Source organism: Verruconis gallopava, assembly GCF_000836295.1.
Source record: "Verruconis gallopava strain CBS 43764 unplaced genomic scaffold supercont1.120, whole genome shotgun sequence".
NCBI classification, from domain to species: Eukaryota; Fungi; Ascomycota; class Dothideomycetes; order Venturiales; family Sympoventuriaceae; genus Verruconis; species Verruconis gallopava.
Window position 1 is genome coordinate 2,973 of NW_015622256.1, and position 18,625 is coordinate 21,597.

General features: G+C 53.7%; 6 protein-coding genes across 6 annotated transcripts; 1 reads left to right on the plus strand and 5 right to left on the minus strand.

The window, feature by feature from the left end:
- Positions 1–1,140: 1,140 nt before the first annotated feature.
- PV09_09670 (uncharacterized protein) lies at positions 1,141–1,821 on the minus strand (the record flags this gene model as incomplete). The annotated part of the gene is made up of 2 exons (XM_016363779.1): positions 1,141–1,425; positions 1,564–1,821. 2 exons carry the CDS (start codon positions 1,819–1,821, stop codon positions 1,141–1,143), a joined length of 543 nt encoding a protein of 180 aa, XP_016208388.1.
- A 2,266-nt stretch (positions 1,822–4,087) lies between these two features.
- PV09_09671 (uncharacterized protein) lies at positions 4,088–4,517 on the minus strand. Its single transcript, XM_016363780.1, has one exon. The coding sequence runs from the start codon at positions 4,491–4,493 to the stop codon at positions 4,095–4,097; it is 399 nt and encodes a 132-aa protein (XP_016208389.1). The 5' UTR covers positions 4,494–4,517; the 3' UTR covers positions 4,088–4,094.
- A 789-nt stretch (positions 4,518–5,306) lies between these two features.
- Positions 5,307–6,981, minus strand: PV09_09672 (uncharacterized protein). Its single transcript, XM_016363781.1, has one exon. The coding sequence runs from the start codon at positions 6,360–6,362 to the stop codon at positions 5,541–5,543; it is 822 nt and encodes a 273-aa protein (XP_016208390.1). The 5' UTR covers positions 6,363–6,981; the 3' UTR covers positions 5,307–5,540.
- A 605-nt stretch (positions 6,982–7,586) lies between these two features.
- On the plus strand, positions 7,587–10,747 carry PV09_09673 (uncharacterized protein). The gene is made up of 2 exons (XM_016363782.1): positions 7,587–7,909; positions 8,127–10,747. The coding sequence occupies exons 1-2, from the start codon at positions 7,897–7,899 to the stop codon at positions 10,457–10,459; spliced, it is 2,346 nt and encodes a 781-aa protein (XP_016208391.1). The 5' UTR covers positions 7,587–7,896; the 3' UTR covers positions 10,460–10,747.
- On the minus strand, positions 10,575–13,749 carry PV09_09674 (uncharacterized protein). Its single transcript, XM_016363783.1, has 7 exons — positions 13,395–13,749; positions 12,773–13,336; positions 12,058–12,715; positions 11,907–11,995; positions 11,776–11,852; positions 11,528–11,673; positions 10,575–11,421 (listed from the first exon to the last, which is right to left on the minus strand). Exons 1-7 carry the CDS (start codon positions 13,505–13,507, stop codon positions 11,170–11,172), a joined length of 1,899 nt encoding a protein of 632 aa, XP_016208392.1. The 5' UTR covers positions 13,508–13,749; the 3' UTR covers positions 10,575–11,169.
- A 181-nt stretch (positions 13,750–13,930) lies between these two features.
- On the minus strand, positions 13,931–17,709 carry PV09_09675 (uncharacterized protein). The gene is made up of 3 exons (XM_016363784.1): positions 16,622–17,709; positions 15,686–16,573; positions 13,931–15,626 (listed from the first exon to the last, which is right to left on the minus strand). The coding sequence occupies exons 1-3, from the start codon at positions 17,579–17,581 to the stop codon at positions 14,778–14,780; spliced, it is 2,697 nt and encodes an 898-aa protein (XP_016208393.1). The 5' UTR covers positions 17,582–17,709; the 3' UTR covers positions 13,931–14,777.
- Positions 17,710–18,625: the final 916 nt, after the last annotated feature.

The following is an 18,625-nucleotide window of genomic DNA, read 5'->3' on the forward strand; positions in this document are numbered from 1 at the left end:
ACATAGCTGATTGACCAGCCTCGATGGCTGTGCTGTCATCTTGACTCCCTTAGTGTGCTGCTCAAGGTGCTTGAGTACCTCAAGGCTAGGATGTCCTAACCGGATGTGCCATCGGTCGATTGATGCTGATGAGGATGGAGGCTGCTTGCTGCTAGCCATCGCCAGCGATGTTGATGTTGAAACTTCTGGGTGTTCAATGATAGGCCATCTATCTTGCTTAAACACCTGCATGTAGCGCTCGTCGTTCAGTGTTAGCCATCCGATCTCATCGTTCCATCTCACCCCCTTAGCTTTGAGTCTAGGATAAGAAACCAGATTGACGTGAAACCCGGGGTAATAGGCGACGTCATGTAGGTCGATCAGCATTCGGCCTTGCAATCCATTGACTGCTATAGTGATCGTCCCTATACCTTGAATTGCTGTATAAGTGTCTCCAACCTTGACCTCCTCATCTTGAATCGGAGTCAGTTTTTCGAATCTCTTGTGATCATTACACACATGCGTGTTTGAGCATGAATCAAGGCGGAATAAGCTTGCATGATCGGCGGTTGTTTCTGTTGACATAGCAAGCCGTTGCACTCCAAATGCAGCTCGGCCTACTGACATAACGGATCTAGACTTGCCCGCATCTCGCTTGGGATACCAGTCGGGTATCTCAATACTAGCCTTATCTAGAGTCGCTTGTACAGTATTATTGAGTCGTTGATTGCCTTGCAGCAAACTGATGATCTTTGCTCAAGTAGCCTCCCTCGGCTTCCAGTCAGAGGGTGCTATTGTAGGAACAAGATAATAGCATTTGGTATATGGGTGACCCTTCCCGCATATACACCTCTGTTGCAGCTTCTGCTTTGATGATAGTTGGGTATCTTGCTCGCCGCTTGATCTGTTTGCTTTTCTTTTCTTCTTTGGTTGATATGAACCATCCGATTGATCAGCTGATATGTCACTATCTTCGCGATCATGCTTGCGGCCCTGAAAAGTCGTATAGGCTGCCTTGGTTGGCTGGCGCTGGCTATGCTTGCTTGGCTGCATTGCCTTGAATCGACCTACTAAGCTTGCCAGCGTGAGGCGGTTTGGATTGTAATCATCTCTTATTGACTTAAGCTGATTATTAAAGGCTGTATGTTATGCTGGGGTTACTTACAAGGTATCCGCTGAGCTATCATTATCTTCAGGTCCATAGAGGTTATCCCTAAGTAGCTCTAGCATTGCCTTGAGCCGATCCACATGACCAGTCTCCCTGTCTGCTTGGCCGAGATCGCTCATAGCACTGTTGTAGAATGCTGGATTGATGGTCTCGGTAGCTAGGATGAAGCCGCGGCACGCTTGCGCCTCACCTAGATTTGGAATATTCAATGCTCTCAGCCTAGGTGCTAAGGCGATCCATCGGTTAAGCCACTTGTCAATAGAGATCCGCTTAGGGCCCTTTGTTAGGCTTTCATATTCTTCTCAAGCAAGATCCTCGATCTGCCTTGTTGATGGCTTAATAGCAGTACGCAGTCTAGTAAGCCTCTGCCTAGGTGTATAGGCATCTTCAAGGTAGGTTTGATAGTCCTTGCAAACTGTACCTTGAATGATCGCGTTGACTTTGGCTAGGCCTTTCCGCTTCCGCTCGTAATCGTTGATTTTAAGCGTATACAGCCGTTCTTGAGTAGCTGTCAGCTGATTTGGATCGCCTGGCTGAAGTAGCTTATTGCTTTGATCGGGGTCGCAGTAGGACCACACATCTTGATCTATTGCAGTTGTTTTCACCATACTGAACCATTGTATCCAGTCCTGTGGTGAACTGAGCTGCGGAACCTTAGGTACTGCAAGCGCCATTGCTTTAGCTTTGATTATTTATTTAATTTCTTGCTTAAACAGTTAGCGATCGCTTCTAGAATTGCTTTGAGTATGCTTATAAGCAGTCAATGTAAGAACTTAGCTGAGTGTCCTTGCTATGTAAAGCATTTCTGGCGACCTGTCTTTCTCGCTGTTCTCTGAGCGATATCGCTGGAGCTTTACAAGGTATCTCCTTGCCTTGCATAACCTTAGCAGTGCTGCAGTGTATTGCTGGTAACTGCTGTATGGTTGAAAAATAGCGCAGGCAGTTGCTGACTTACTCGCTTAAGGCCTTATCCAGGTGATCAGCCATGGTGCCTTACTTCTGTGCGTAGTCAAGTTGCTCGCTGCTGGCTTGGTCTTCTGTCACATATGCTGAGGAGATATGGGCTTTGAGATGCCGGTTTACACTTCATCAGGGTCATTGGCAGCTTGCTAGTTTTCCCAGCCCTTCCGATGCTAAGCATCGTCAACGGCTTCCTATGAAGCATGGTCTATAGGAAGTCGTTGCGGAACCGCGAGACGTCTCTCACAGCGCTGTCGCCTCAGATAAATGGAGTCTTAACTTGCTCGCTGTGCATGTCTGATCATTCAGCCATATGGATCAGGAATAAATGGCCTGCTAGATACCTAGCGATGCCTCCGGTTCAGTCTCCTTCTTGTTTGAGGCAAACCGGGCTCATAACTGTTGCATGTGAGTGCCTAGCTAAGCTAAGCCATGCGAAGGAATCGCTGTTGTGCAGCGTACAAGAAGGAAAAAGGAAGAGATTATTGTGCGAAATATTGCATTGATTGCATAGTGGATTGGATTATTAGTTGTTCGGTTTCAATCCTGAAGCAACTTATAGATAAGCCCCAGAATATCTGCTGAGTCAGGCTCACGTGACTTGCGACAATCCTTTTGTCACGGCGCGGTCCGCATGTGTTTACTGGGTAGACCATACTTGCGACTTGCTATTAAAAGTTGGGACAACTAATAGTCTGCTCGTTCTGCCCGCATGCAACTTTTTTGAAAGACAAAAAAGTATCTCTGCTAGCTTGAGGCGCTTAGTCTCTGTGAAAGCATGTCAGCAAGTGTTCTTTCCGTCTCGAGATGTTACAATCTTATTTGGGCATGCTTAGCTATGTATATCTAATATATCACGATAATCTAACAAATGTTAGCAAAATTAGGACGCAAATTTTGCGATTTAATATTATTTATAATGCATGCAGGTTTATCATACATTATAAGCAAGTAATTGAGGGTTACCCGGTCCAGGCATATGCTTCCGCACTGATTTTTAGCCCAAGACATAGTAAGATATAGGAATATTTTCAATATGAAGATATAGTGGTGGTTAAGATGGCCATGTAAGGAGCAGATAGTTAGGAATCTTACTTATGTATGCTTGAAGGCTATAGCAAGAGTATTAACTTAATGGTGATGTCGAGCGACAGATGCCGTGTTGTGACCGGGCCCGACGACCGCACGGCCAGGATCAGGGACGCCACCAATGGGCAGTGCCTGCAGACGCTACGCTCCAACTTGACCGTGCCCCGTATTCCGCATCATTTGATCAAGCTGAACAGTATTTACTAATTAATGGTATGCTGTACCATCATATTGATAGCAATTGAATCCTACACATGATATTACCGTTGAACCCGCTTTCAATTCCTATATTGGTAGTAGTTCTATTTGGTTCTAGCGAAGATGAAAAATGGATAGTAATGAACTTGGAAAATACTGTTTGGCTACCACCTGAGTACTGAACATCATGTCTAGTAGTTTCAGGAGCATTTCTTGCTATTGCCACTATATCTGGAAGGATCCGGACTGCATCTATTTAAGTTTGTGATCATGTGAGAACCATCTTTTGGCTTCCTAGTCATTTGAGATTTCTTTCTTTTTCTTCTTCTCTTTCTTCTTCTTTCTCCCTTGCTTTGACATCTCTGATTCTGAGAGGGTCACGGAAAGGCCACGAATATACACTCGAAGCCATGAATAGTCCCCGAGAGTTACGGTTGGCCGTCTATCGAATCGTCTACACGATTTGTGACCTATGTCGTAGCCGTGGAGATTGCCCTTGACAAATTAAGTGAGTTGCACTGTTGGCTGGTCTGAAACTAGGCGGCGCATGTGGTTGTTGCTGTGCAGCGTTTATAGAGACGGAAAGAAAGCAAGAAGTGCTGAAGAAAAAAAAAGGGGGAAAAGGATGGATTTACAATGGGTGCACATCTGCCTTTTTGGAAGCAAATTTTTGATCATGTCGATGCATGTATTCTTGGATTTATCCGTGCAGAGGACAGTCTTCTATGTGAGAGAAATCACGTCCTATACATGCTTCTATATGACATGGTACAGAGAGCCCATCCTGCATTGTTGAGCTCGTTGTCCGCCTTATCTGCATCCTCGAGGCATGCGCCGTACAAGTCTTGGCCATACTCGACTCCTTCCCTTGCTCGAGCACGCTCCGCTCTTCTGAACTGGCTTGCGCCAGCACCTGATGTAACGCGCCAGGCCTGTAAGCTAAGCTCCAAGTATCCAAGGCTGTGTGGCACAGAGGCGTCGGACACACGGCTTGCGCGAGCATTGTGGCCAGAAAGCTCCGCGTTCTGGAGCTCGGTTGTCTCCTCTCGCTTCCCGGCTTGGTTGGGGATCGCACCTGAATTAGATGGCTGAGATCCATCTACCAGAGGAGCCGCTCTCAATGAACACCGTCTTCTTATTACTGGGACGAGAGCCTCTTTAGAGCGATCCCTGATTGGGCCACGTTGATTTTTAAGAAAGAGCCATCGTCGAAACGAATTCGATGGCTACCGCTTGCAGCTGATGTGAGGCTCAGAGGTAAATTTTATTTTTTTTTCCCCTTCGCAGGACATATATGTGCTCCGAGTCGTCGACGGAGTGTAGCAGAAACAGCTCTTGTCTCACACACGCCACGAGGAAGCAGGCAGCACAGAAACGGCCAAGCCGTTTGGGGAAAAGGCACTTTTTGCGGCGGTGGTGGCGGGCCATGCACACGTATTTGAAACCCTTCTATCCCCGATCGAAGAAGAGGGAGGGAGACAGGGAGAGAGGGAGAGCGAGAAGGTGAGAAGAGCGTAAGAGAAGCGCAATTCGCAGTCGGTTCGAATCTTCCAGCACAACTCTAGCTTGCACGACTGCTTTGGTGACCGAGGAGAACGGCTCCTTTAACTAGATCCTTTTCTACGTCTCCTCGATCTACCCGCTCTGCAGATATGGGATGTGGCAAGCGCAAAGTGGCCGTGTGCGCCAGAGTCGGCGGCGCACACGCCTTTCCTGGCGTCGGCGCCGCGGGAGCGTGCCTGGATGAGCTAGGTATATACATACCAGGAGACGTATCTTCAACACGGCGGATCCGGACTGGACGGAAAGCCTTCCGTTGAAAGAGCTAAGACGTAACTTAGCTCGCGAGCCGTGTTCGAATGCCGCGATGAAGAAATGCTAGAATATAAAAGTCTCTACTAAATGATTTGAGCAGGCACCGTGGGATAGCTTAGTAGATGCACAATGCAGAACTTATTCAAAGATGGATTAAAAACCGCGGAATTCACATGCCCGCCGGTGGTCAGTGTATCTATAACAGAAGAAGCTACTTCGCCGTTGATAGTGAAGCCTGAACGCCATGCTGTAAATCGACAAGAGCAGAGCAGTATGTATATAAAAGTACACCTCCCAAATGCAAGCGCACAACACGTTCATGTGAGCTTTGTCAACAGCAGGCTCTCGTCTTCACAGCTCCCGCCGCGTCGCTGAGCTTAACGCTGCCTCTTCCGCCAGCGTGGCCGCTGGCGGCGGCGCTCTTGACGCCACTCCTTCTGTCGTTCAGGTCGTACTTGCCTGCCTCGATGTTCTGGTAAATCCTCTCTGCAACCTCAAGGAAAGCACGCTCGACGCCTTCTCCGCTTTTTGCGCTCGTCTCGACGTACTGCATGACCTTGTTCGCCCGGCACCAGTCCTCGGCCTCCTCGCGGGTGACTTGTCGCAAGTTCTCCTGCGCGCCATCGGAGCCGGAGCCGGCGCCCGAGGGGGCCACCGTCGAGGAAGGGGCTAGGTCCGACTTGTTGCCCACTAGGACCACCACAATTCCCTCCTCGGCGATCTGGCGCAGGTCCTGCAGCCAGGCGGTGACGCTGAGAAAGGTCTCGCGCCGCGTAATGTCGAAGACAAGCAAGGCGCCGCTCGCGCCCCGGAAGTAGCTGCGCGTGATGCTTTTGTACGTTTCTTGGCCGGCCGTGTCCCACAGGCTTAGCTTCATGTGCTTTTGGAGGTCTGCTTGTTGGGCACGTCCCTTCTTCGTCGGCGACGCCTGCTGGGCGTAGCGGTTTACGGCCGAGGGGTTGTTGATGTTCAGCGCGAGCGAGGCGGGCGGGCCAACGGGCACGATGCGGGAGCCGAACTCGACGCCGATGGTGACATCGTGGTGGGAGACGAAGCGGCCCTCGCACAGGCGGATTGTGAGAGAGGATTTACCGCAGCCGGAGTCGCCGAGGGAGACGATCTTGGCGATGTAGTCCCATGGTTGAGCGGTCATGGATGTGCTGGGCTGGGTTGGCGGCCGCGGGGGCTCTGCGTGGTGGTGGAAGAAGACGAAGAAGAAGAAAGAGACGGCGTGGACGAGTCCGGCGGAAGGCGCAGGCGCAGGCACACGGTCTCGACGGGCGACGCGCGGGAGTTCCTTCCTTCTGCGGGCGGCCGGGACCGAGTGAAAATCACGTGGACGAGGGACTCGACAAGCGGCGGACGCGTGGATCGCGATCGTGTGCGCGGCGACGCGAGTGGGCGGTGGCCGAGCGAGAGACGCTGGAGGCAGAGAACAAAGAACTTCGGAGCGCCTGGGACTGGGAGCAGTCGAGGCGACGGCGTCGCAATCAGCTGACGGGAGGATAAGGCAGAGACAGCTTTTCTGGGGTCTTGACTCGTGCGACCAAGAGGCCTTGGTTGCGGCCGGTGGCTGCAGCGGCGGACAAGAGCTTCTCTCAAGAACAAGAACGCACGTGCGGCACAGGCGTCTCACTGTAGCGACGGCAGAGCAGCTGCGGAGGGAGTCGATACTGTACTGGTGGTGACGGTGGTGGTGCTGGTGATGGTTGTGGTGGTTGTGGTTGTGGAGACTGTTGTCGTCACGGCTGAGGTGCGTCACAACGCTTCATGAGGTCACAGGCGGCGCGCAAGACGGGAGCGAGTTCCAGAAGCAAAACCCGGGGCCAGCAAGGCGGCAGCGTCCAGCAAGCACGGGCAAGGCGGCGGCTACGGCGAGTGACGACGACTGACCGACGAGTGACGACGGCGACGCTGGATGACCGCGGCAGCACGTCGCCACGGCCTGCATGGAACGCGCACGCGAGGACCTCGAGTGAGCCGCGTCGTCGCACCCTCTGCGGCAGCCTGGGACGCCACGCACACGCGCATCCGGCGCTGTCTGCGTGTCCGTCCCTGGCCTTGATCGGCCTCAGCTTGCGCTGCTCCGCCCGTCTTATCGCGTGCTCAAGATCACCGTGAGCCTTGCTTCCCGCTTGGTTTCGCGCCAGCGCTGCGATCAGCTCGTCTGCACTGGGCTCATTCGCCGCCGCGCTGCCTCGCGGCTCTGTCGACACGCCGGATCTCTGTGCACGGCGAACGGAGCGAGTCCCGCGTACGCTGTAGATAGAGTGTATGTCTTCCATCCGCGTTGCGCACCGGCGGCGGGTGTTGTGCAGGCTGGTCGAGCAGCGCCCCATGTGAAAGCGGGACGCCAGACGTCTGCAGGGAGCAGCCCAGAGCTCCTCGTCCTGTCTGCGCCGCTCTCTGTTCAGCGCATTCACCGCCGTGCACGCTCGTCACCCTCCGCTCACCGGTATCCCCGTCTTCGCATCACCACCGCTGTGCTACTCAGCCATCGTCAACCTTGTCCTGTCTGTCCACCCTCCATCCTCCTCCGGACATCTCCTGCTCCGCTCCTGTCCTCCGTCTGCTGCGTGCACACTCGACCTCCGGTATCGCCATCCTTATCCAGAACAATCCCGCCCATCTCGTCCATCTGCGGATGAGAGGCAACCGCCACCAAGACCGCAGAACAGACGAGCGACATGTTTTCCGAATGTAAGTGAAGCCTTTCTTATCGTACTGCCTGTGCCCGACCACCTGCCTGCAGCATGCGTGCCTTCATGAGCGTACGCCCTCCACGTTCGCAGCCGGGGCTCGCCAGCATGCCGCCCTCGTGCTGCGTATTTGTCTCACATGCGTGCCCATCATCCTGTCCTCACGACGCCTTACTGCGCGTGACGTACGCGAGCTCACCGTTTTCCAAACCATCCAGATGCCTCGCGCTTTCTCGCGCAGTCACAGTCACGCCTTGCTCTCGACGAGCAATCAGCAGCTTCACCTAACCACAAGAACACCACCGATGCCGCCGCAGACTCCACAACGATGAGTACGAACCGGCGGTACACACGCCCTTCCGCAGGTAGCAGACTAGCCACCAGGAGCTATCTACAACGGCCGAGCATGCTAGGAAGCAGCACGAATCCGTACCACCACGCCGGAGGCTCCCAGTTTGTCTCTCGCTTCCCCTTCGCGTCTCGGCACCAGGTTCGAGAGGCGCCGCTTTTCTACAGCGCAACAGACGAATTCCGGGAAGAGGACGACGCTGAGGAGCGGGAAAGGGAGGTTGCCGATTACTACGCTTTGCAGCGGAGCCGACGCCACTTCAGCGTGGAAAAGCTCTCGGAGTCGAGCGAGATGGATGACGACGACGGACCGGGAACGGACGAGGAGGAAGGTGCGGCAGCGGGTGAAAATGCACTAAGCTATGCGTACAAGAGTGGCAGAGGAATCCGCAGTTCGTGGCGCGGAGACCGGCGGAGGGAGCGAAGGAGGCCGCTTGCTTCCACAGTTCGGGAATCGGTCCTGGAGAAGCCAGGCGCCGAGGACGGCCAGGAGAGCAGCATGAGCAAGAGCGGCAGAGGGAAGCTTGTCGACGTTGAGCTGGCATCCTCGCGACGGAGTAGTCTAGACTCGATCGACCATCAGGAGGCTGCCTCGGCAACACGAGATGAAGCCGACAGCCAGCCCGCGCCCTTTCAGACTTTCAGGAAGTCCTCCGGTGCTGGTGGAATACCACGCGAGCATCGCTGGATAGCGGAGGAGACGGACGACGAAACATCACGTCTAAATCCGCGGCCCCCGAGTCCCGATCGTGAGAGCGTTCCCGACGTCGTTACCAGCGAGCACCTGGAGCCACCGCGTCACGACTGGTTTTGGGCCCAGCTGTTCTGGATCTGCCTCGCTTCCTTGTTTGCAACGTCACTGCTCGTGTATCTGCACACGGATGAGCCATCCGTGGGCACGCCCATCGGCGACAGCATTTATGCCGTCTTATACAAGAGCTATCACTTACTAGGAGTCGACACGCTGATTGCGCTCATCGTCTCTGCCGTATGGCTCGCCCTCCTGCGCTCCTTTATCCGACCGCTAACCTTCCTCACGATGATCGCCGTGCCCGTGGTCCTGTTCAGCTTTTCGCTGTATACCCTTGTGTCCAGTTACAAGGGATTCTGGCATGGGACCCGCTTCCAGGACAAAGCCATGCGCGTCCTCTCGCTCGCGCCCATGGCCGCCACGTTCACGTGGTGCTATTTGGCCTATAAATCGCGTTACTCTCTTGACCGAGCCATCCAGATTCTCGAATTTGCCTGCAAGATCTTGACCGCATCGCCAGCGCTCGCCGCGCTAGGATTCCTGGTGCAGGCTGCAACCGTGCTGTGGTTCTGGATCTGGGTGTTGCTGTTCACCCGTGTCAACCTCGAGGGCCACTTCGCAGGCGGGCTTTGGCGACTGGATGCCAGTGCCTGGTGGCTCAACGTCTACTTTGCCCTCATGCTCTTGTGGGTGCTGTCCGTCATCTCCGGCTTACAGCGAGCAATTGCCGCGGCGACGACGAGCCAGTGGTACTTTCATCGCAACGTGCAGCCTGCGCCTAGCAGTCGCCAGGTCGTACTTGCATCGTTCGCTCATGCGACGTCTACGCTGTTTGGCACAATCTGCGAGCAGACATTCCTCGTCGTCGCCGTGCGTTTGCCTATTCTACTGCTGCCTCGGCGACTCGTCACCGCGTTTTCCATCTGTCTTTACAGCATCATACCATCGCCCATTGCGGCCCTCACCAATCCGCTCACGCTTACGTATGCGGCCATTCACTCTCAGCCGCTCACGGTGGCAGCGCGGCAGCTGAGCAACCTGCCGTTTATCTCGCGAACAGAAGCAACCACCACGCTCACGCCCACAACGGCAAACGCCCCTCCTTCGGACACGCTGACGCAGTACCGCACCGCGAAGCTCATCCTTCACGCAACGCGCTACATGATGACGCTAGCTATGGGCCTCGGCGCTTGGGTGTCGACGTCGCGCTCCTCTCACTTGACTCCGGACTACACCGGTTCGCTGTATGCATATGTTGTTGGCCTGGGTGCCGCAGCCGTTGGTTGGAGTGTCTTTGGCGCTGTTGAGAATGTGGTAGTGGGCGTTGTGGACGCCCTGGTCGTGTGCTGGGCTAGCGAGATGGCCAGCGGCAGCGGGGGAGCGAGATATTGCAGGGAAGCCGGCGAGCTGTTTGGAGAGCAGAAGTGGGGAAGGGGAGACGTGAGAGTGTAGACGTTCTGTCACGTAGGAGACCATCACTTCCTGCGTTTTGCATGTGAGAGACGGCTCCGGCAGCACGGGAACATGGTGTACCGTGTCTTGTACTATCTTGACCATGGCGATTCTTTTTTTTTTTTCTCTGCATTGCGCTGTTTGTCTTGGGAGGCTGATATCCATACATTGCAAATCTTGATTCTATACGAGACCTCGACGGGTCTTCTCTTTTTGTCTCCGTCATAACTCACATACCTCATCTTGGCTCGCCGCCAGTGTTGAATCTCAGATGACCTTGTCCGCCAGCGCCGACGGCAGCGCAGAGACTGAAAACTTCACAGCGTGCACACGACCCCCGTCGCTCCAGTTGGACGCCGTTTCCAAAAAAAAAAGGCGTGTAACGAAAGACAATCCAAGCCCCGTGCATCTGTACTCCTGGGTCCCCAGATGAAAGCGCACGACCGGATCCGCCCCAGAGCCGAGCGAGCAGTCGCACACGGCGAGGTGTGCGGGTTGGATGGCATGACAAGAAGCGATTGACGCGCACGGTCCCCCACAAACTCCTTTCAATCGCGCAGACGTATTGGGTTTTTTTTTATAAAAAAAAAAGAGGAAATAGAAAATGAAGGAATATGAAAATAGAAAATGCACGAGATGTTTGCGAGATCCAAGGATGGGCTGGTCTCGTGCGCGAGGCGCGGACGGGGCATCACGCCGCGCGCGCGCCCTTACTTGATCCACGTCCAAGCCCACTCAAGGAAGCACTTGACGTTCTTGAGGGTGAGACCGCGGTCCGGGATCCTCAGCTTGCCCTTGCGGTGGGGGACGCCGCAGAAGTCGCAGGCCGGGCGGGACCTCTCGTCCTGGACCTGGACGGGGACGAGGCCAGCCATCTTGGGTGCGGTGCGGCGCCAGCCGGCGGGCGCGAGCCCGTTCAGCTTGACGTAGTACATGCACGTGAGGAGGGCGAAGATGACGATCTGGAGCTGGGTCAGCGCGGGCTGTCGGCGGTGACGAGGCTGCTGCTGCCCCTGCACAAAGGGGGGGAGGGGGCCATGTTTGCGGGCGTGGCAGGGGGACACGTACGCTGATGTAGGAGGCGACGAAGTCCGCGACTTGGAAGGGCGGCATGAAGACGCGCCAGCCGTTGAAGATCACGAACAGACTTGTTCCCAGGAGCCCGTATGCGGCCCTGAGCCACTGGCCGTGCGATCTGTACGGGTATTGCGAGCCTGGGGGGGTTGGAAAAACCCGTGTCAGCCATCGAAATCATATGCTCGAAGCCGAGATACTTTCCCAAGAGGAAAAGAAAAAGATGAAGAGGGTTTTCGCACCTTTCCGCCTGTAGCTACGCGTCTTCTCGACGTCCTTGCCGACGTTCTCGTCGTCGCCGCGAGCGGCGGCGTTCATGCTGTGGTGCCTATCAGCTTACGAAACGATAGGGCGGAGAGGGCAGCGCACGCACGATCTGTAGAATTGCAAAAACGCAGCGTTGTTCGTGGCGTACACGATCATCATGCTGATCGTGCTGTTCGTCCCGATGCGTCCCAGGGCCTGGTGAACATCTCAGTAAGGCACACGATCCGCTGCACGGGCTTGCGAAGTGCAAAACTTACCGTGGCTGGCGTCGTCTTAGTGGACAGAAAGGCCAGCAGGCCGAACAGCCAGCTGACAAAGACGGCGCAGTATGGAACCCCGTGCGAAGTGCTCTCCAGTCTCGACCTCAAGCTCTCGACAGGGCCCCAACGTGGCCAGGCTTCGTGCAGGCTGGCGAGGGCGTGCAGCGCTCTTGACGAGCTGTATAGCGCGTTGATGCCGGCAGACAAGGCCGAGAAGATAAAGAAGCCGTTGAAGATGTGGGGCCAGGTCTTGACCCTCCCGCGGATGGCGGCAATGATGAAGATGCTGCCCTGTCCTCCTCCGATGCTGCTGATGGCCATGTCGCGCACCTGGCTGTCCGTATACGGCACGTTGAGACCGACGACGAAGCAGGCGAGCGCGTACAGTAGGATCACGCGAAGTGCGATCTTGCGCGACGCGATCTTGACCGTCTCCGTCTCCTTGAGATCCCGGTTCTCGGCCGCTGCGACGGCCACGAGCTCGAAACTCATCATCGAGAAGATGATGGCCGTCATGGCGCTCCATGTGCCGGCGAACGTGCCTAAGGACCCGTCAATCTCAAGCAAAGCTTTGCCGCTCCCGTCCACGCGGACGGTCATGTTTTTGCTGGCAAAGCTGTACGGTGCGTTGTAGGTCCAAAACCTCTGCTGGGAACTGGACCGAGCTGCGTCAGCCTTTTGAATGAACGTAAGCCTTCTGATCCTCACTCACTGATTTCGAGCGTTCAGAATGACGTTGAAAAGAATGAGGCCTGTGATGAAGATCATCTTGGCGCAACCAAATACGTACTCTATCCGCCCGTACCATTGGACCGGCAGCAGGTTGACCAGGCCGATCAAGACCAGGAAGATGGAAACCCAGACGGCGGGGCTGGTGTCGTTGCCGAACTGCCATGTCACGCTTGGCTCGGGATAATGTCTATCTCTCAGATAGTCATTGGCAATGTCAAAGCGGAAGATGGAAGTGATGGCTAGGAGCTCGGCTGCGATGACGATGACCCAGGAGAACCAGACGAGCCACGCGATCGCGAAGCCTATGGACTGATCGAGAAACCTGCGCGGGAACTCGAAGAGGGCGCCTTTGACGGGGAAGACGGCAGTCATCTCGCCCAACGAGGCCACAGTGGACCACATCACCGTGCCGACAAGAATGTACATGACCACAGCAAGGCCTGGTCCAGCGAGAAAAATGACTCTGCCGCAGCCGAGGAAGAGACCAACGCCCAGGCAGTAGGAAAATGCCATCATGTTCACATGGCGCTCCTTAAGCTCCGCCCTAGAGGAAACAGCTTAGTCTCTCGGTGTTAGGAGAATCCGGGTGTCGAGATACATGCCTCAGCTCCGTCCTGTTGTCTATGGAAGTGTCTGAATGGCCAGACATGAACGACTGGGGCCGCCCTCTGGGCTGGACCCAAGTCTTTCGAAATTCATAGCTATGGTGCCGCATCGGATCGGTCGTCAAGTATTCTTTTCGTGTTTGCGATCACGTCCGTTAACCCATATCCTGCGCTGCGAAGGACACAGGGCGGCAGGAAACAGATATAAAGAAGCAGCAGGAAGGCGTAGGAGCGGTGCATGCTCCATGCTCAGCCTCGCAGCAACGGTGATTGAACCGGCGGGCGCTTAGAGAAGAGCTACCAAGCAGGAGTAGATGCTCAGCCGTCTGCATGTCGTCGTCGACATGCAAGCGTTGAGTGCATGGCTCGCAAATCTGGCTAGTGGCAGGGCGCGCCAACACCTGCTCGATGCCTCCGCTACAGTAGCTCGACAGAAATATTCGCGTGCTGCCTAGAAAGCTGCCTGCGCCACGCATGGACTTTCCTGCACATATCAAAGAACGGCCACCGGAGGAAACAGCCAGCTTGTAGTCAGCGGCACATCCTGAAGTTTTGTGGCGCACGGACTGACTTGGAGCTGAGGCTGCAGTACTGTACGTTCGGGGTGTGTGTGTCTCCATCTGTCTTTGTCATGCTAACACTAAATTCACATCTGTTCGCGCATACCAGAAGAGCCCATCCGCCTATACCGATTTTTTTCCCTTTTATTTTTCTGCAATCCTAAGCGAAGCTTCCATCCTAAATGAGGCTTTCTTTGATGGCGTGCCGGTGGTGTCCTACCCAAAAGTTGGTCTGACCTTCATAAATCTTTGCCGACTCGTAGCCTTGTCGACATGGCAGGCACATGCTCGGGAACGCACCCTGTACAGCGTAGCACTTTGAACTCTATCCGAAGCTTGTTGATCCGGAACAGCATGTACTAATTTTCCTCCTGAGACCATGTGAGAGTAGTTTTGTTCGATCATCATGATGACCGCTACGTTTCTCTTTGTCCAAGTAGTTTTGGCAGTCCAATCCAGCCCTGCTAGCAGCATCATGCAGCCATCCAAAGAACATGTCCAATAGACATAGCGATGGCTATCGCGGGATGCAGTGCTGCACCTCGCCCGACGCCCAAAATGTTAAGCCATCAATACTTATCCCAGAGATTAGGTGGAAGGCCTTTCCGACTGCATATTCTGGGAGTCCAAAATGGCCGGAAATGTAAATCAGCTAGCTGCATTCGGAGCTTAGTGGACGGTAGGAACTAGCACGTCTGCAGCACGAACCAATCAGCACGCAGCAGAAGTATCTGCATGGAGGGTGCAAGCAGATGCTATACTAAGTTGCCGTACAAGTACAAGCAGACTCAGGCAGTCACTGTCGTGAAATTGGTTTCATTTAGCAGGCCGCTAAAGCTCTCTGGTATAAACTGGCTAGGTCTTCCGTCTGCGACTGAGTGACTCTGCCGCCCACCACGTAAAGCTTCTTGAGCACGAGTGCAGAGCCTTCTCGGCAAGCAACGAACACGGTGTCAAGCTGCGGCATAGCCAATGCGACAATTTCACGCTTCGTACCCCTGCTCTCCCTGTCCAAGTCGATGGCTGGACTAAGCTCACCATTACCGAGATCTAGCATGTGGATCCTGTTATTTTTCGCAGTCTTCAGTACGAAATGTTTACCTGACGGGCCTTGTGCCACGATGCTGACGTTTCTTGGCGACAAACCATGTAGGACGGCCTTGTATCCGTTCACACCCAAGATTGCGTAGTACGACTTGGACAGGTTTGCCGCAACGAGGACTCGGACCGTCATTGGATCGAAGAACACTGCGGTTACTCCCGTGTCGTCGCCGTATCCAACAGTTACGGTGTGACCTTGTGGTCTCCATTGTGGGGCTACATAGTCAGTCGCACAATTCCAAATCCGGATGTAGATCGCGTGTTTGTGAGCGTCCACCAGCTCTTGCGTCGCGGACACGAGCCTTTCGGAATCGGGCGAAAAGTTGAGCTCTTGAAACCTGGCCACGGCGCCACTGTGAGATTCGTGTACCATAAGAGCCGTGAGCAGAGAGAGTGAGCGCCCGTCATATTTGTACAGTTGAATGGTCAGCCCCCAGCCGAGAGCGACCAGATTTCCGCTTGGAGAGATTGAACATGCCATGCAATTTGTGCCTCGACTGCCAAGATAAGTGTTTCCTAGTGCTTCGAAGCGAGTCCCTTGATCGGAGAAATGGAAAAGTCTGTCTCCCTATGAAATTGTTCATCTCAGTTCAATAGCCTTTGTAGCAAAGGGTGACCAATACGTACATCGCCGGTGTAGTGTGCAAGGACTGCGACTGCATTGTCGCTGGCAGAAATGTGCTTTACAATTGCACCTTGTGCCTGCGGAGGCACTCCGTAGAGTAAAGAGCATCGCCTCAACTCGTTATGGAACAGATTTGACCATACAAAAAAACCACAATCACTCCTTGTCCAGAATATCACAGATTTACCTGTGTGAGAAAACTTGACGACCAAATTATTTGGTATTATGCTTCCATCGCTCTTGGCGTGTTTACTCCCGACTTTTATTGAGGCAGACCCGAACCCAAAAATCTTACCTCGTCTTCCCCCAGAGCTTTTTGTACTGTGATTGGGGAATCTGGTGAGTGGATTTGGAGTGGGTTCTGATATAGACCGTACATGACCAGTGTATTTCCCGCTAACTTCAGCATACAGAGATCCGTTGTCACTTTCTGTTCTAGATGTCGGATTCGTTAGGATGCTTGATGCTTGACCTGGTGACTGACTCTGCATCCGAGAGGCGACCCTGATTTCATTAGACGAGTCCGTAGAGCCAACTTCAGAGCTTCGAGGTGGACTCCTAGGTGGGATCATCGGAGTCGAGATTGAATTTAAGATTCCATTCCTGTGACCAGTTGCAGGATCCTCAGGGTTTGGTTTGACGATAGATGGAGACCGAGATGTTGAGAACCCAGCCAGCTCAGGTGCCATTTGCATATGCTCCATGTAACGTTTGCCTTGAGAACAGAAAACAGGCACAGAACCCATCACAGTACTAGTCTGTCGGGAATTTGAGCCATATAGCGAAACCAATTGGTGTTTTCGTTGGACGATGTACATGAGAAATGTCTCATACTCGAATTCCATTTGGTGTTTTCGATTTAGCTGGTAGTCTTCAAGTACAGGAGGTATCTAGGTAAATTTAAGCGTGAATATCAAAATAAGGTAAAAATCACGTACTGCGTGAGCACTTGCCTCGTAACAAGACGTTACCAACGCGCTGTACGGCGCAATGAAACTTGATAACGACCTCACAGTCTTGGCCCGTATGCTGAGCTGTGAACTCTGTTCAGCTGGTGCGAATATCACTGCGAGAGCCTCAGCCGCAGGATTTGACCCTCTACCGGTCTGTCGGAAGCCGAGATTCGTGCGATCTTTTGTGACAGCGGAGGCTATTACTGCCCAGACGACATCGTGTAAAGACCAAAATGCTCGCAGCCACCCCGGTTTATCCAGCTCTTGCGCGAGGCTTTGAAGGATGCTTGTGGCAGATTCATTGTCGCTCGATCTTGACTTTATTGTGAAGGGGTAGAAATGATTTGGTGTCTCTGGTAATTGAAACTCGCCGGACGTGATTTTTTCGATCCCTTCGTCTGCGGAATAGTCCAAGAGGCAGTCTATAGTCTTTGGTAGCAGCAGTTTGAGAACAAACTCTTCTAACTCATTGAGGCTACGCTGAAGGAGGCCCTCCCACGCCGCCGCGAGTCCGAGCACGCGGTGTTGAAAGTCGACGAGTTCAGCGTGACCTGGGCGATCCGGGCGCAAAATCAGTGCTCTGAAAGTAGACAGCAGTGTATGGAGCAGAATATGACGGATGAACAGATACTCAGTTATGTCTGGACCATATTTAAGTGGCAGGCTCATTCCTAGTGAGATAAGCCGTAAGAGGATTCGGAAGTGCAACCAAAGTGGAACGAAGACAGCTTTGGTTGAACAAAGCTGAAAGTTAGCTCTTTGCAAATCAAAAAGCAGTCTTAGCCGAATCAAAAGACGTCTGAACGAGGAGTACACTGTTTGAAAATCGAAAGGGCCGGCAGCACGATCGAGGTCAAAATAGCCAACTTCCTCAAGAATGAGACGGTCGTGATCGTCGCGCACAGCAAGTTCTTCCCAAAGATAAGGAAGGCTCTGCCCCGACATTGTCCAAGGAGTAGTGAGTAGTGACGCGAGAAAGACACGTGCAACGGAATTGGCAGTGCGTCGAACGACTCACAGCGTGACGGTATAGTCCGAGATTGATAACGGTCGACAAGAAATGTCGACGAGGATAAAGTGGGCAATAATAGCGTACGATCTTAGCTTCATGCGACATATGCTATATAGAGCGAGGTGGTGGCGCACTTCGTCCTCCTCTAGCCGCAGTTTTACCTGCATGCCGACATCGATAACCTTTCCGTGGTCTTAGGTCGCAGCATCCTGCCCTGCATGCTGGTAGGCTGCGGTACCGAGCCGGTGCATGACGGCAAAGAACAGTAAACTCGCTGGATTTAACCGTTTCGCGACCAGGCGTTTAGTGGCAGCGCTCCAAAGCGCGGGTTCAAAACGAGATGCACCTTGGCCGTGCATCTGTGAACAGGAGCTTGTGGGTTTTGAAAGCAGCAACGGCGAAGTGAAAGGCCGGCTCAAGCAAGGTGAGAATGCACCTTGAAAGGATAATGCGACCTCATGTGCAGACTGCAGAGTGGCTATGGTCCTATGGAACGCATGTTCGTCCTGTTTTATTACGACAAAAAGGTACGCAAGTGCGCAGAAAAACAAAAGCCCGGAGCGTGTCAGTGTGCTCAATGCATCGTCGCTGTCTGAATGGATTGATTGGTCTCAAGCTATCGTGCCCGGTGTTCACTCACGCGCCCCCGGAGCACCTGTCGCACTTACCACTACACCAAAAAAGCGGGATTCCTATTTTTTAGTGGTCTGTAGAAGCGTGCTTATATTACGACAGCACCTCTGCTGTCAGGTAGGCACGGGTCCTGAATGGGTAATACGCTAGCCTCCTTCGGATCCACCTCTACTGACAGGGTCTGTCAGTGTGCTCAATGTGTCATCGATGTCTGATTGGATTGATTCATATCAAGCTATCTTGCCAGGTGTTCTCTCACACCACCTCTGCTATCAGGTGGTCACGGACCCTGAATAGGCAATACGCTAGCCTTCTTCGGATCCACCTCTACTGACAGGGTCAGG